The sequence below is a fragment of the Apaloderma vittatum genome, unplaced genomic scaffold (assembly GCF_000703405.1).
Source record: "Apaloderma vittatum isolate BGI_N311 unplaced genomic scaffold, ASM70340v1 scaffold27360, whole genome shotgun sequence".
Classification (NCBI taxonomy): domain Eukaryota; kingdom Metazoa; phylum Chordata; class Aves; order Trogoniformes; family Trogonidae; genus Apaloderma; species Apaloderma vittatum.
This window is the reverse complement of record NW_009694434.1, coordinates 22,564-39,006: the sequence shown is the minus strand read 5'-3', so window position 1 is coordinate 39,006 and position 16,443 is coordinate 22,564. Positions and strand designations below refer to the sequence as shown.

The 16,443-nt window shown below is 50.0% G+C and overlaps 1 protein-coding gene across 1 annotated transcript in view; it reads left to right on the top strand.

Annotated features, from left to right (window-relative positions):
* RAB11FIP3 (RAB11 family interacting protein 3 (class II)) overlaps window positions 1–16,443 on the top strand; it is a gene marked incomplete at its 5' end in the record, with an annotated part of 47,238 nt that overhangs the window by 12,247 nt on the left and 18,548 nt on the right. Inside the window, 2 exons of the mRNA XM_009867635.1 lie at window positions 1,334–1,425; window positions 13,700–13,887. Of these exons, the coding sequence (XP_009865937.1) occupies window positions 1,334–1,425; window positions 13,700–13,887 (280 nt within the window). The remainder of the gene's footprint in view (window positions 1–1,333; window positions 1,426–13,699; window positions 13,888–16,443) is intronic.

Here is a 16,443-nt window from a genome sequence, read left to right as displayed (position 1 = left end):
TGTGCTGGTTTCTGAAAAAGCAGTTTGGCTTATTCCTGGTTTTGATTTATGGTCTAACCCCTGGGAGCCCCAAACCAGGGGAAGGCTGACTCCTTACTGCATCCTGCACCCTAATCCCTTGCCTTTCATACTGGATGTACAGATCCCTTAATGAAAAATGGCCTTTCTTGTTCCCTGGAGATGGACCCAAAGCGGGAGCCCTGGCTGTAGCTATATGGGGAATATGCCCTCTGAGGAAGACTGCGTATGATCCCGGCTGGGCGGCTCAGCTGCAGCAGAGTCCCGCGACTTACGTGCCCCTTCGGTTTGGACTCGAGCCTGGGAGCTGTTTGAGTTGGCGGGGCTGCCAGCCTGCTGGGAAGCCACCAGCTTGAAGGACACAGAAAGCAGAGCCTGCTTTGTAGCTCTGCTCTCGTTGCCTGCCTCGAGCAGCCCTAAAAGGAAAACCTGTCCCTCCCCAAATCCATGCGATGGCCGAGCTTTCCTGGGAGCGCTGGCATTGTGAGTCCCTCTGCCCGGCCAAGGTTATCAACATCGAGTCAAACCCAGTGCCGCAACGTTTCCGGCTCCGAGGCGTGTGGGTTTTGAGCCTGCTATTTATTTTGGGGACCGCAGCATCTGATCTCTATTTGGTGTTTCCAGCCTGTGATCTAGGTCGTGTGCTGGATCGTGTGTTCGCTGTTGCTTGAGGGAGCACGGGGAATTTTACACTCCCCTTCTTGGTCGAAGGGCTCAAAGGGATGCGGCTCCACTCTGCTGCAGATGGGTGTTTGGGGGTGGGAGGAGTAGTTGATTTTTTTAAAGAAGTCTCCTTGAAAACCTCCTATTTTCCTATCCCCCTGTGAGGCTGGCTTCTGATGTGGCTGGCCACGGGAGGAGCAGGAGATGATAAAAGCTTTGGTGCAGCCTGCTTTCTCTGCCGTTCCCATGGTAGTTGGCTGTCACACATAGATCTAATGTATTCCCTGCCCACAGCAGGATTTAAAGCCTTCTGGGAGAAGAAAAAGAGGATGCAGGAAATGGAGATAGGGAAGAAATCAGGAAAAGGAACGGAGACCCTGGTGGGGTAGGGCTGAATCCAGATGCTAGCCCCATCGGAGCAGCAAGGGGCCTCGCAGGACCTCTGCCTGGAGCAACCGTCCCGGTTGTCTTCTGCCCAAGGTGGTCCTGAGATGCCTGGGAGCAGAGATCTTTCCTGAGAGCTGGAGGCACTGGTGCGTGCAAGAGGAGGTTCTTGTCCTTCTGCTGTCGCATCTCCTAAAGCTGTTCTTCATTTGAGGATGTGCGTTTCCCCTTGATGATTCTATTTTATTTTTTTTATTTCCCTCTGCAGATCCTGACAGCCACTTGTATGATATGGGATATACCCCCGAGGAGGAAGTCCCAGCCTGTCCTGATGAGTTTGATGACTTTGTCACGTTTGAGGCAAGTATGAGCACTGTTAACTCCTGCAAATGTCAGCTGTATACAGAGTGAGTCTTGAGCACGGAGGGTTTGGCTGGGGCAGAGGGGCCTTGGCTGTGGGCTGCTAAACATGTAGTGCAGGCATATCCTTTAATCTGTGGGTGACAGGCCCAGAGAATTTGCACCAAGCATTTGGTGCTGCTTAAGTTAAAATTGGCATTCGAGCAAAAACCCATGGCCAGTGCTGTCTTTAGCTTGCAGAATTGCTAAAGCATCCTGCCCTGGGTGGAGGAGGGAGACCCTTTCTGCGGTGAAACGCTAGCAATGCGCCATGGGTGCCCGCTGCTGTCGTATTTGTCTTATTGCTGGAGTTTCTGAGGTTGGAGGACCTCAGCCTGATTTTGAGAGATACCAGCTGGGAGCCTACCCGAGAGGCAAAGTGGAGAGGCCAGATGTTGGCACTGAGTGCTGTTTGGCCAATAGAAGGTAGAGCGAAGGACAAAATGTAGATTTTTTTTTATTTTTTTTTTTTAAATTTATGCCACCTCCCCCCGCTTTATTCTTGGGTTTGGTTGAGGATGCTTGTCTGATGTGCTTTTTTTCCTTTTACTGGAGTTATAGCCTACATCCCTCAGTTCCTTTCTGTGTTCTAGGAGCATATTGCAGTGCTGTCCTGGATCCGTTCTTCCTGGCTAGAAAGGAGGCTGTTGCTGCAGTGACCGGTTGTCTGTGTTTATGGAGTTCTAGGCTTTCCTTGGTAGGCTTCCTCCGTTCCTGCTCCGTGCCTTCCAGTCTGGAGCGGAAGGTGCTGGAGGTTCCTTCAGAGCAAAGGGCTGGTTGGCTCCCTAGTCCAATGTGGGGACCAGATAGCTTCCTTCTGCTTCTCCTTCCCTAAAGTTTCCTCTTCAGGTTTTTGACTCCTGTGTCTTAGTAGCCTGGATGTTTTTGTCACATAGATTGTTACTTGCAAAGGGACTCCCAACCACCTTTGGATTTGCATGCACATGTATACATACCCTTACTTTTTATAGTCTGTTACGTGGTATTTTGTCCTTGTGATTTCTTGATAAAAGACTCAAGCTATTCTTTAGAGTTTCCTAGGGATGAACCAGGTGTTGGGCAACCGCTCGTCCCCGTGTTAATGAGCAGCACAGGTCTGTCCCTTGAGATGGCTAGAGGCTCTCACTTTGAAAACTTGTGCTTGACCAGGTCACCATCCCATTTCCCAGCTGGGCATGGGTTTCCTCTTGAGCTGGTTTGCTGGCTCCCATTCTCGATCAAGGCAACAGCTTTGCTTATTCCTTTAGATCTGCTCGGGTGAACACAGCCTTAAGAGCTGCGTTCCTCCCTCTGGAAAGCTTAAGCTTTAGAGGATGTGTTGAATATTAAATTATTTTTCCTCTTTGCAAGATAGTTACAAAACCCAGTGGTAGCTGGGTGGAAGGGGGAGAGGAAGGCAAGCAGGGAGATGGGGTTTCATCTTCTTCTCTATCTGGTCCAAGGTCACAAATGTGCTTTTTAACCGCTGGACCAGGCAGTCGAGAGGCTGTGGCAGTCTGCGTTGCAGTGCTTGTGCAGGCGAGTGCTTTCATTTTTTTGCTCCTCAAACCTGCATCAAGGGACAATCTCCTCTGCAATTCAGAGCAGGGATGTTTTCTAAGGGCTGATTTAACATAGATGAGCTCTGTCAGTGCTGCAAGCTATTCTGGGCAGGAATACCAACAAGCCGGGTATGTGCCCCGCTGGGATGAAATACTTCTGCTGCTGGGCCATCGTTTCCTTGAAACGACAAGGTGACCCAAAGGAAGAAGGTGATGAATCCCAAATCTCTTTTTCAGAAAGATGTAAATGGATTCTTATACTGAATTCATGGTATTATAATAGTCTAAAGATCAGAGCTCTGTGGTGTCTACACTTAATATGCCTGGGAAGAATTACCTTTGTTGTCTTGGATACATGATTCGAAATAATTTCCAGCCTGCGAGGATTTCATAGAGGTTTGGCAAATGAGAACATGATCAAGAAATACCACTCGGCGTTGCAAGTGTAAAAATAAATCGGTGCCTTGGGGCTCGTGGTTTTTATTCTTGTTCAGCTGAGCAGCGAGCTCCCGACATGCGTTGTATTCCACATGTCCTGTAGTGCTGTACCTTGGAAAGCTGGATGAGAGGAGCCATCATAAAAAAGCAACCTGCTGGGAGCAGCAACTGGGTGTTTTTGACCGGAGCACAGTGCTGCCCTGCCTGGCAGAGCTGTCTGCTGGTGGGGGGCACTTCAGCAGGGCCTGCTTCGCTAGGTGCAGTAGGTAGCTGCTCTGGAAATCGTGAAGAGAGAAAACAGAATAAATGTTGTCTCCAGATTTATATATATATATTCCACCTTGCTTGGGTTCACCTGGAAAAGAGGAGGGAGGAAAAAAGCACCCTGCCAAAAGTGAAGGTGCTACCTTTCCTCCAAGCAGACCTCCCACACCACCGAAAAGCAGTTTATATCTTCAAGCATCCCCGTTTCAGACCTGGGAATATGATGCCCGGTGAGCATGCAGCTCTCAAACTTGCCACTTCATGGGACCGCCAGGCAGCTCAGCAGCCTCTTGAACACAACGGCTTCTTTCTCAGCCCCCAAAACTTCAGACGCCGGATGAGCCCCTCTTGCTTTGGCAGGGCCCTGGGGTGAAGGAGCACAGCTAGCTTTTCTCCTCTTGTGTCACATCAGAGGGCATTTGAGAGGTTGAGCTGAAGGAGGAGAGGTGCTGCTTTTACTGTGTTGTGGTGCTGAGGGTAATTGTGATTTCTGGATTAGGAGTATAGGCTGTGATCCCCCTTAAAGAGACCAGAATCGTGGTGGCTTGAGTGCTTGACTCTGACAAGTGTTGGGGCCTTGACAGAGACCTTTTCTCCTAAATGTTTGTTCGAACAAGTGTAAACAAGCACTTTAAGCAGTCTAAATGAAAATGTCTTCTCTTTGTTAATAAGGTTGCTCTTCTTGGTGACTCATCCCCTCTTCTGGTGGCTGTCATCAGAAAGAGCTGAACGGCTGTGGAAAACCTTGCGTCCCCGGGACTGGTGTCTTTCAGCGAGTGTTTGCTCTACAGAGAGAAGGACCAACACTTGCATCTTCCAGTAAGGGCCTTAAAAGCCTCTCCAAGGGGGAAAGGTCTGAACTTCAACACTTGACACAACACTTGATGTCAGATACTTCCACAACTCAGCCACTGGTGTTGCTCCCGACATGGCGCAGAGCTTCTGACTCTTGTTGCCCTTTGCCAGCTCCGTCCAGCAGACAGGACTGTGTGTCAGACTGATTTCAAAGAGGATTTCTGGTTGCGTGACTCTGTTAAGACAATGGGGAGAGCATAACCTTGCCAGAGTTACGTGCCTGCAGCCCCTGGTAGCATGTTTCTCCTTGACTGAGGTAGAGGTGCAACGGTTTCAGCTGGGTGATAAGCTTACTGCTTTCTACTTCTGCAGGGAAACATCACCAAAAAGTAACGACAGCGGTTTTTGCCTACCCTGCTTTGCAAAAGTTACGTAAAGGGAGCTCCGTGTCTGTCCAGACACCTGAGTCTTTGCCTGTTTTCCCCCCAGGCTGGGCTAGTGCAGCTTTGCCTCTGACTAACTGGAAGGTAGGTGTTATCCTCGCCTCCCATGAAGCTCGTGACTCACTTCGGAGGTACATAGACTTGTTTGCAGTGCTCTGCAGGGGGGTAAGGTGAATTTAGAGTTAGCTTTCTTGAATACCTGCTGTGCCTCACCCAGTGAGGACCCTCTGCCCTCGCTCCTGGAGGCAGATGAGCCTGCTGTGGAGCAAGGCAGAGCGGGAAGGCCAACTCTCCCAAAAATGAAAGCAAGCCACAAAAATTCGTTGTGCTGCCCGAATTGTGTAACCTTAGGTGGGCTGGAGGAGAGGCCGAGCTGGTGCGAGAAACTGTTCTGTAAAGGGACCACAGTAAATAGCACAAATGCAGATTTTAGCCATGGGAACCTGGGCCAACAAGGTTCTGGGAAGTTTCTCGTTGAGGTCTGCAAAGCGGAGTGGACAAAGCTCCTGCGGGTGAGCGCTGGAGGGGCAGCAGGGCTGGCTGGGGGCGCAGTGCAGCGCGGTGCTGGGCGCCCTGTTGCCATCTGCTGGGCGGCCGCTGTGAGTCCTCTCGGCCAGGAAAACACATTTCACCAAGACACACATGAAGGGAATTTTGCTTCCTTGGATGAGGATGTGCAGCAATGCTGACCGGGCGTGCACGTGAGCGCCCTGCAAACCTGACCCCCCCACTCACCCCAGGCATGTTACCCGCTGGCTAAAATGTTCAGTAACAAGTTGTACAGCACGGTAGGAGTGGATCTGGGGAGTAAAATGGTCATTGGTGAGGACTCACATCTCTTTTTGTGCCTTTTGGAAAGAGGAGGATACTCCTGGCTCTCTCCAGCCTGCTCGTCCACAGGCACAGCTGATGGCTGCTGAAAGAACTGTTGCCCATGATAGAGATAGAATTTCTTCTCATGTGGAGTAATTGAATTTAATGCTTTTTGAAGGGTGAAAATCAGAGCGAGGCAATTTTAAATTCCCGTTGCTGGATGTCTTCAGCTGCTCAGAGTTTCTGCAAAGGGGATCGAAGACTTGTAGGATCCCAGCCATGCACCGGTGACACAGGCGCTGCGCGTGCGTGGCGTGCACCACAGCTTGTGTGTGCAGGAGCTGTTCCCCGGAGGCATCGGGTATCGTTCCTCGTGTTTTGCAACAAGCCCACGTGGGGTGGTTGTACGAGGCTGCTGTAGACTTGCTGTCTCTCTTCCTGGTAGCTCAGTGGACCTTTGGAGCCCTCCTTTCTTATTGCAGACTCCTGGGAAGGTGTTTGCCTTCCCCTAAGACAGAGAGCTGTGCCTGGTGAGCGGAATATTTGGAGCATGTGCTTTCTGCCTCGGTGGTGGACCTGCTGTGCTAACACTCAGCAGTTTACATGAGATTTTTTCCTCCTCTGCCTCTCTGTACCACGGTTACCAGCGGATGCTTGGTAGGGAGCAGCCAGTCTGAAAAGTTGGGGTTAAGCTCTGCAGCCTTCAAAGGCAACTTGGAGAGACCGGCAGAGCCAGAGTGGGTCTGGAGCTCAGCTGGGGACTGTTCCCTCACTACCCTGCTGTAGGAATGACGATCTAAGTCCTTCGCCACACCGGCACTGCTGTACCACTGCAGGGATGGTGAAGATGGGAAGATGAAGGTGAGATGGCAGCACGTGAAGGCTGCAGCCCTTCACCCCTCGGCTCAGGCTTTATTTACCAGTGCCGTTCCCCTCTCTGGAAGGACTGGCCTTCTGATGACACGTCTTGGCCCGAAAAGCATCATCGTGCCTGAATGGAAGAAAATCACAAAGCCCTCTCTGAGCTGACTGCTGGAATTGGTGTTAATTTTATCCTAAACAGGTGCTGCCCTCAAAATCTTGTAGGCAGCCAAAACTGCAGGGCTGTGAAACGTGACGGATGCAGATTCATGTCTGTTTGTGTGCCTGTCCTTTGGGGAAGCCCCTGAGCAATGTCCCCACTGTCCCCAAAGCCTTTAAGCTCCTTTGGCACAGAGCAGCAAAGGGAACTGCCCATCCTGGTCACACGTGCAGAGCACACGAGTGATCAGTCTGTATTAGCTTTGTATTGATTAGGCACAAAAAAATACAGTAATCAGGTCACTAACACTGTGCTGGATTGAACTTCAAAATGAGTCCGTGGTGCTAACTCGGTAACAAAAAGCCTGAAAATACCGAGGAAAATCATATATTGTACAATGGGAGTGCAAATCGGGCATGAATGAACTAAAGGCAGAGCTCTATTGAGGGTTATGGTGGGAAGTTTCTTTGCTGGACAGAAAACATTCTAGTTGGAGTGTTTGCCTTGCACAAGATAGGTCAGAAGGAGTTTGGAAAACAAAGACCTTGAAGCCTTATCTTGAACCACAAGCAGACCCAGAAGCGTGGGAGCCAGACTGGGGCCTGGGAGGACAGCATCGTCGGGAGCCTGCGAGCGAGTCAAGGAGCAGCGTTGGAATCAAAGGTGTCCCAGTAAGAGTTTGAAAAGCAAACTGGCAGTGGTTGAGGTTTCCTAATGAGCTTTACCGTTGGGGATATCTGATTTCAGGCTCCTCACAGTCGTGCTGAGACCTTCCCTGTGGTCTCATGGCTCACAGAGAAGAGCTGGGAGAGCGAAAGGGTTGCAAATAGCAGATCTGGACAGAGCAAGGAGCTGAGCTCGGGTTAAAGCATAACTCCTGTGCTGCCGTGCTCCTTCGCAGGAGCCCTTGGTTGTTTTTTTCAGACTCAGTACAGAAGGTCAACTGGTTATCAAGGTGCAAGAGGCTTCCAGTCAGTGTTGCTGAGTCCTGCTCCGGGGCACTGTGCTTCAGGAAGGATGTGACCCAGAGGAAAGAGAGAATAACCCGAATAAAATGAAAAAATGTGATTTGCGAAGGTAATGGAAGGAAATAGATTTGTTTATGCTAGATGAGTGCGACTAAGGGAGTCGGAGATTGAAGTATGTGAGGTTTCTACAGGGAGGAAACACAAAAGCAGACAAACCACTCAAAACTCGTGAGTCTGAGCAGTGCGTCGCAAACTATGCAGTGTCAAGGACATTGTACGCCAAGGGTTGCTGCGGGGAAAGATCCTGTGGCCTGGGTCACCCTGCGACGCTGACTCCGATGAGGCTCCTCTGTTTCCAGAAAGCAGCTGCTTGGGTGAGGGCATCGCAGAGCGTGGGCAGGACTGGGCTTGGTGTGTTTGTAAACTCGGTTTGTACCTGTGACCGAAGCACCAGCCCTTCCTTGTGGTCGATACCGTTGTTGCGTATCATGGATTGCCGTCTGAGTCACCCGATTGCAATTGCTTATCGGTAACAAAGTGCTCCTCATCTTGCCTTAGTGAGCAAGACAAACCTTATCCATTTTTCTATTTGTGGCTATAAGGAAGGAATTTGTCATTTAGTGCTTAAAGATTCACCAGAAACATCAGGGAGGCTGAGATAAGCCTGGAAGCCTCTGCAGATCCTCTGAAGAATTCACCTTAATAAATAACGGTGTGAAAGGAAAGCGCGTGCACCTGGAGCAGGGCCGGCCGTGTCGTGGGGCTCTGAAGGTTTGCTTTTATTTTGGTCTTCCTGGCCGAGGAGGGCTGCGGTCACACGGCGGGGCGGTGCGTATTAGCTCGCCTCTCCTTATCGCCGAGGCCTGGGAGGTTGGGAACAAAAGACGCTCTGTTCCACACCGGCACTGAGTAGTCGGTAAGCCGCCCGCCCGGCGTCTCCTGGACTTTGCTTCCCTCCTGCCTTGCAGAAGCGGCTGGCAGCTCCGAGCAGAGCGCGCTCCTGGAGCTGGATTTGGCTCGGGAGGGGAGGCGATGTGTCCGCAGGTGGGTTTTGAGTCGTGACACGAAACGAGGAAGGTTTGGGTTTCTAGAAAGAGGCAGCTCTCTGGCCCCGGGGACTCTAGAGTGACCCGACTTGGCCACTTGATGTTTTTGTTGGTGTGTGCAGCAGATTTAGGAACAGTCTTTCCTCTCTATAATCCATGGATGTGCACACATGAGGCTGTCTTCGTAGTCCTCTCTGCCTGGGTCTTTTTGGGGGAGTTGCACCAAGAGGGATGGTAGCTGCAGGCTTTTGGGGTGCTGAGGTTGATTTGCAGGATCTGGTATCTTGTGAGTTGTTTTTTTGGGGTTAGGGGCGGGTTTTTTTAGGGTGGGTATTTTCATTTTGCCCCAACAGATGTGGTACGGTTCTCTTGCCTAGCCCTGGGCATGTTACTGACTGTAGCAGCCTCAAACGCCAACTTCAGGGCTGTGTTGTGAAAGTCGTGTTCACCCAAGGCTGAGCATGGGCTCCCTGGCTTCTCTGAGAAATGGATATTGCCCAAATACATGGGAAGAGGAAATATTGTGGCTGATCAGTTGGTGCCGGATTCCTCAGTGGTGGTAGGGATTTCTGGCTGCCCGTGTCTGGAGGCTGAGCTGATACTGCGTGTTTCAGGGTTTTGGAGGTGACTATATTAATGCAGACTCGTGTGGGTCTGGAAACACAACTGAACCTCACCCTCTCGGCCGCAGGCAACGGCATCCTTGTCCTTGGAGGGTGTTTTTTTGTAGCCGATCTGTCTCCTTCTCTCAGTCCTGTGTGCGCTTAGAGCTGGTGTTCATCATAAATATGCTCATGCTTGCTGGGAAAACAGAGTTGTTTTTCCTTTTCCCCTCCTCCCACTTCCCTTCCCGAGCTTCTGAGTGTTTGTGGCCAAGGACAGCAGAGCTTCAGGATGCCGGGATAGCTCCAGACATGAGCCAGGGACCAGCCCTGCGGAAAATGTTGGAGAGAAACTTCCCTGGGAGCCAGACTTTGCCCTGTTCTCCAAGGCAACGCCTTACCAAAGCTTGGGCTAAAGCTTTTCTGTCCATCACAGATTGCCTGGACCTTGCAGGTGACTCCAATGATCTTGTTTCCTCAAACTCATGTGCCTTCTTTTTTTTTAAAATCAGTGAGGTTTTTTAATTGAGCTTGACAACATTTAATCAAATGGACTTTTCTCCAATGTGTAATCAAACACCTGAAGAGATGAACTGCTGCTGGAGAAATCTCCTGAAGGTGCTTCAGCATCTCGCCCTTTTTATCAGGGCAAATCATGTCACCCTGATGCTGATTTCATCCATTTAATTCCTTTTAAAAGGAGGAGGGTTTACTGCCGGGCTTTCAAATCCCTGGGCTGCCAGTTTTAACCTCTGAGGTTTACCCAAAGCATCTAAGCATATATTTTATCTGATAAAAACTTAAAATACGCTGATAGTGGTGGCACCAACCCCCTTCTGAACATGGTGGGGGACATTCCTGGCAAGTCCCCTGGGCCACTTGCACTGTAGCCTGGCTATCCCAAGCCCACGGACACCTCTAAGTGTACCATGGCGGTTTTTTATGCGGAAAAAGTGGTTTTCTGCCTGCTCCCAGAAAGGCAAACTTGGCTGAAGCGGAGATGTGGCAGGCAGGTTTAAAGGGTCAGCGCGCAACCCAGGTGCTCGTGAGGCCGTAATATCAAAAGAGCTTTCTGCGACCTGCGGCTGCGTTTTGCCCGGCGCACGGGAGCTTGGTTTTGCTTTGCTCTGTCAGGCATCTGGTTATACTTTATTGAAGTCCCCTTGTTTTGCTTATCGCCTCCGTGCGTCTTTTCTTGAGGTTTAGCTGCTTAATCTGTGATGAAATGTAAAACAAAGTTCTCCACGCTCATGCTCAGGAGAAGGAATTTGTTTACAGTTTCAACAACCTCTTAACTCATTGACTGCGTAGGTTTAATTTTAATAGGACTCTTGCATTTGAAATCTCACTAGACTAGTATTACAAGAGAAATTTTTTTTCTCTTTGTGCAAAAAACTTTCTTTGTATTTAGCAATTGTGCTACAGGTCATGTAAAAAAAAATAAATTACTACACGTCCTTGGTGCATGGTTAGTGTGCACTTCTGGTGGCTACTTCAAACTCTACAGGGTTGCTCTCTCATTCTCTCCGTACCAGTATTTCCCATCAGTAAGATGTTTTGTAATAATTTGATGGATAAATCATCTAAGGGCACCAGTGCCCTGATCTGTTCAGCTCCTGGTCATGCTTCATGTTGAGAGGGTCAGCAATGAGAATCGCAACAGGATGGTTTTTATTCAAATTACTTGTGGGTTGGAGCATTTGGATTTGGTTTCTTTGCAGTAGTTGTCTTTGTGCTTATTATAATGCTTCAATGTATACTTAAAATTAAGCTTTCCCAGTGGGAAGCAGGTTAGTTTATTTAGTTGGCACAAAGCATTATCGCTGCTGTGAGTGCTGGGGATGTGGGGTGTGGGCTGGAAATAGAATTTTGTTCCCTAAAAGCAAAACATAACTGATGTTGCAACCCGATGTTGTCAATTACGCTGAAGCCTGGCCTCTCCTAAACTTGATGTGTGCCTCGCGTAGCTTGGGAAAAGGACTCGGATCGCCTGAGAACCCCTTCCCCAGAGCAAGGGAGGGCAGACCAAGCCTCCGCTTCCCAATCTCCCTCGTCTTCCTCCTGCTTGAGCTTTAAGAGCCTGCACAGTGTTTCTAGAAGTGCAGCATAAATCCAGTAAAGCACTTAAGCGAGTCCCCAGCTTTAGGTATATAAGTAGTCTGGTTGGATTTATGCTTTTTCAGGTGGGTGGGGGTTTTAGGAGGCTTTTGTTTTGCTCTCGAAAGCCACCTTCTCTCGCACTAGGGATGACGTTTGCCACAGCAGCCTCCTCTCCCTTTGAACCCGGTTTGCTTGAACAGCCGCGTCTTCTGACGTTCACTCCCATTCTGTGAAAGTTTATGTCACGTTTAACTTCAGGGTGATGTCCTAGAGAGATGCTGCTGTCTGTAAGGCAGCGTGGGTCTGTACAAGTTTCCAAGAGGAGCTCCTGTCTGTCTGTCTGTCTCCATCCATCACCCAGCCGAGGGGGCTCAGTGACCACAGGACTGATGACAGCCCTCGGCAGAGAGCAAAGCCAGGGTGTTGGCTTGGTCGCTTTGCTCCCCAGTGCCCATGTAGGACAAGAAGCGCTGTTGGAGCAGTTCTCCATGCACCCCTTCGAGGTCTTCAGGTCTCCTGTACGAGTTCTTGCTATCCCTTTTTGGCTTCACGTATAGTTGAGGCAGCCTGGGAACTTGTGGGTGCAACGAAATGAGGTGTTGGTTGTGTCCTGAGCCGCTCAGCACCGGTGAAAACTGCAGAAGTTCTTTGGGATGTGGCGCATTTACCCGAAAGAGGCGAATTGGGCTGACGAGAGTGGTGTTTGCAAAGTCGAGGCCACACGATGGCAGCGGGACGTTTGTGTCTCTGGGTCTGGTGCTCTTTTGCCGCACAAATACGGCAGAAGCTGCTCTTCTACCAGAGCAGGGCTCTTCCGCCCCGCTGTATACACACCCAGCTGTAAGTGAACAGCTCCAACGTAATTCTTCATTCTTCTGTCGCAAGGACAGTATGTCTGTGTGTTTTCTTTCCAGCTGTTGTAGTACAGGGCTTTGAGAAATCTTTTTTAATTGAAAATCCTTGGGAAAAGCACTGAACGCAGCTCCACGCGCTCTCTCTGAAGAGAAGGGTTTGCTTTGGTGTTGCTGGGAGCTGTGCTGCCGGCAGCTGAGCGAGCTTGAGATGAGCAAACGGCTTTCCATGAGCGTCCTTTTTCTCTTGAGGCTGAGCAAGGAGGGCTCCCACCCCTCTGCCCGACACCTCTGGTGACAGGGGATCAGCTGGAGCTCAGTGCTGGCGCTGACACGTCCCGCAGGGACTGAGATCCCAGAGCCAAATGTGATTTGATTCGGTGCGAGGTGTGCTGGGGAAATCCCGGAAACGCTGGGAAACAAGCTGGCGTTATGACAGGGGACAAGAGCTCTTGGCTTGAGGGAGGAGAGTGTTTCTTCTAGTGCTCCCACCACTCTCCTCTGAACAGGGGGATCGTTCTAGGCTCAGTGCTGTGTCCAGGAAGGACCCTCTCTGCACACGCGTACGAGCCAGCGGGCAGGACCGAAGTTGAACACCTGCCTGAGGGGCAGAACTGGGGAGAAAAACCCAGTCCTCTGTGCTCGTGATGTCTTAAAAACCAAGTCATACCACTTTCCTAGAGCCTGCTGCAGGGAACAAGTGCGGGGAAGTAGCACGAAGTGTTGGAGATGCTGTTCCAGCCCAATCTCCAGCCCAAGCACAGAGATTTGAGTGTCCTGCTGATGCAGTCTCTGCAAATTAGGTGCTGTAATGAAAATTTATAAAGCAGTTTATTTTCTATTGAGAGATGGAAGGTGCTCTTGCATGGCTAGAGGAGAGGGAAGAAAAGTGCTTTAAGGGCTAACCGGTAGCTTTGGATGGTGGTTTTTTCAGAGCATTCAGATTTGTAATGTGTCCTCTTAAAATGGAAAGGGTGAAAGCGACGGTCATCAGAACTGCCGAGTAAGCAGTGGGTAATCCCTCCTGGACTCAACAAATCCATACCCGCTCACAACAAAATCTCCCTCCAACTCTTATTTAGCACACATTTCGGTAATCTGCTTTCCAAGCACTGCTGTTGCAAACCATGGTGTGCCCCAGGGCGGCACTCGGTCCTTGCACGTGGGTCAAGAGCAGCTGCTGGACATGGGGTACAGCTCATGTTGCTTTTAGGAGCTTGGATTTCTGCGCTTAGAAAACACGACGTAGCGGTAATTAGCTGCCCCGTACGTGTTTTGCCCTGCTCCGCAGTGAAACCGCATAGCTATGCTATCATGTATTTTATCTCTTGTGGGTTTGGTTTTTTTTACCAGGCAAATGAGGTGACTGACAGTGCTTACATGGGCTCGGAGAGCACGTACAGCGAGTGCGAAACCTTCACGGATGAGGACACCAGCACACTAGTCCATCACGAGATGCACGACGAGGTAGAAACGGACAGTGCCATCGACTCCACCGTGCACTCGGAATTCACAGATCCCATCGAGGAGCCGGAGCATGGGTGAGTGGGAACGGGCGGGAGCAAACCGAGAACCGCGGCCAAACTAGGAGCAGATGAAGACGGAGGGAGACGCAGCCTGAGGATTTAAAATCAAGTGGGCCAAGCCTGTCTTGCTGAAACTGGTTGGTTTGTTCTTTGTAACATCATGCGAGACCAAAATAGCTCTTCTTTAAGAATAATGATAATAATTAGGCCACACCATGTGTAGGCTGTTTTGGAGCTCGGCCTGGCAATCTCTTGGAGTTAATCGTTGCTTGCCTTGGGACAACTTCTGCACCCTCATTACCATCTTTAACCTCTGAAAGAAGTTCTCAGATGATCCAAGCACCTGAAATACTCACAGTTTTTAATCTATCACTTAAGACAGAAACACAACGTGTAATTTTCAAGTCAGAAGGGGAGCTCATCGTATTCTTGTTTTTCCTAAACATGCGTGCTCCCTTTGATGTGCAGCCGCCTCCTGTAATAACTAGTTTTAAACTTGTGCCTGAAGCACAGAAGCGTGAGCCGAGATCTTTGTCCCCGTGTCTGAACTGCTGCTGGCAAAACTGCTCCTGGGCCTGCCTCATTTCATAGATTTTGCAGGAAAAGTTGCTTTTGGGGAGTGAAACTCCTGTAATACTGACCCAAGAGCACCGGTCTGTGCCAAAACCTCTGGAACCACCATCGCTTAAGGTCTCCTAACACACAGAATTTTTTTTTTTTTTTTTTGGCCCAAAACCACACCGCTCAGACCTGGTGCTCTGGTGAATATAATTACAGTGCTTTTAGGAAGCCCTGGACTTCCCTCCCACCCCAAAATCACATCTGAGGATATCGGAGAAGCAGGGAGCGGTCAGCGCTGCCGGGCGCTCAGTGCCGGGGCTGAAAGGGTGCTGTGGCTTAGGGAAGAAATGAGATTAGCTGGCCAGGCTCTCCTCGCCCCAGCGCGTTCAGCTCAGTGATAGTTAAATCGGGATCTAATCGGGTTGCTGAGCTCCCCGAGCACCAAGCGGAGGGGTTCTCGAGGGGCCATGGCAGCCTGCGTGCGTCCTCTGGGGAAAGTGACGTGCCTCGGATTCACCCGCCTGTAGGTACAAAATACTTTGGAATTTATTATTTATTGATTTTTTTTTAAAGATTATGTTGTTCTTGAGGCTTTCTTGCTCCGCCCAGCGTGGGCTTGGGAAGGTTGGCCGTCCTTTGGGTGCTCTGTCCAAGTGCAGCAGCTCCTGTTGTCAGGCGTGTTAAATGCGTGCAAAATCCCAGGTAGCCAAAAAAATCAAGAGAAAAGTTCATTTGGCTTTAAAGATTTGGAAGGCTTGAGACGGAAACCTCTGAAAGTCTATTCCCAAGTTGTCAAGGGCTGTTTTTTGTGCTGTCACACCCCGGGCAGGACAACAATTACACCTCTAATGCCTAGAGCTCCCCCAGGGGCCAGTCGGTCAGTACAATCGGACCAGCGCAGCCAGAGGACTGAAAAAAATACTTTCAACCCTCAAAGATTTAACACTGCTTTCCAGTAACTGTTAAAGCTCAACATACCTTAGGTGGTTTGAGCTTAAGTGGTTATTTAAGCTGTGTGTAGTAAAGATTAGTTGGACTCTGGATCTTGAAACTGCTGGAGCCCCGGTAGGTGTCGGTGAAATACTCGTGTTATTTATTGCCCGAGGCCTGACCAGGTTCCGTACGGTGCCTGTCAAACCACAGCCCCCCCGAGCACGGAGATGTCGGGGATGGTTTTCGCTCGTGTGTTAAAAATTCCACCCCCGCCTTCTATTCCTGGAGAGATTTCCGATGCTTTCAGCAACGGTCTGGCAGGGTGCGGCACCCGACTCGCCGCCGGGAAGGATGGGTGCCCGACGGAGCCCACTGTGGGAATATCGGGGCTTCTGGAGGGTGTGCAGATGGCCACAAGCTGGGCTTGTCTGTGGCTAAAGAGAGATCTTGCTGCTGTGCTGGCTGGAGGGTTGACATGATTTTATTAGTGGGATAAGAGCAAATCTTTCAGATGGTGTGGGTTTTTGTCATAAATGGCTTATCTGTAATCTTTTTTCTCTCTGATTTAGTACAGCAATCCACTCATATCCCCATTTTCCCTTTCCTAGCAAGGACCATAGCCTGAAATACCAGGTTTTTTTATGGTAATGCAATCTTTTTCTTTTTTTTCTTTTTTATTTCTTTTCTTAGCATTGAATTTTGGAGAGGAAGGAGGTGCTAGCCATCCCTAAAACACATAGCTGTGGCTCGTAGATGCATGGCCTGTTTTCACAGCCCACTTCTTTCTGCCTTTTACCCCTCATCTCAATTCTAAAACCTCTGCAGCCCTTGGCAGGAAGGTCCTCTGGGAGGGGGCACCTACTGCCGGGGTGGCTCGACTTCGTACAACGCCAGATACATGAAAAGACACAGAAACAAGGACTTGTGTGCTGAGCTGTGTCCCCTCCAAAGCAAGAAATGTCCCAGGACATACGCTGGGTGTTTTCACGGTTTTGGCTGTTAAAAACACATCAAACAGCATCATCCCCTGTGAGACTGTCGTGAACGCGTAATGGCATTTGACCGGCAGGAGTAGGG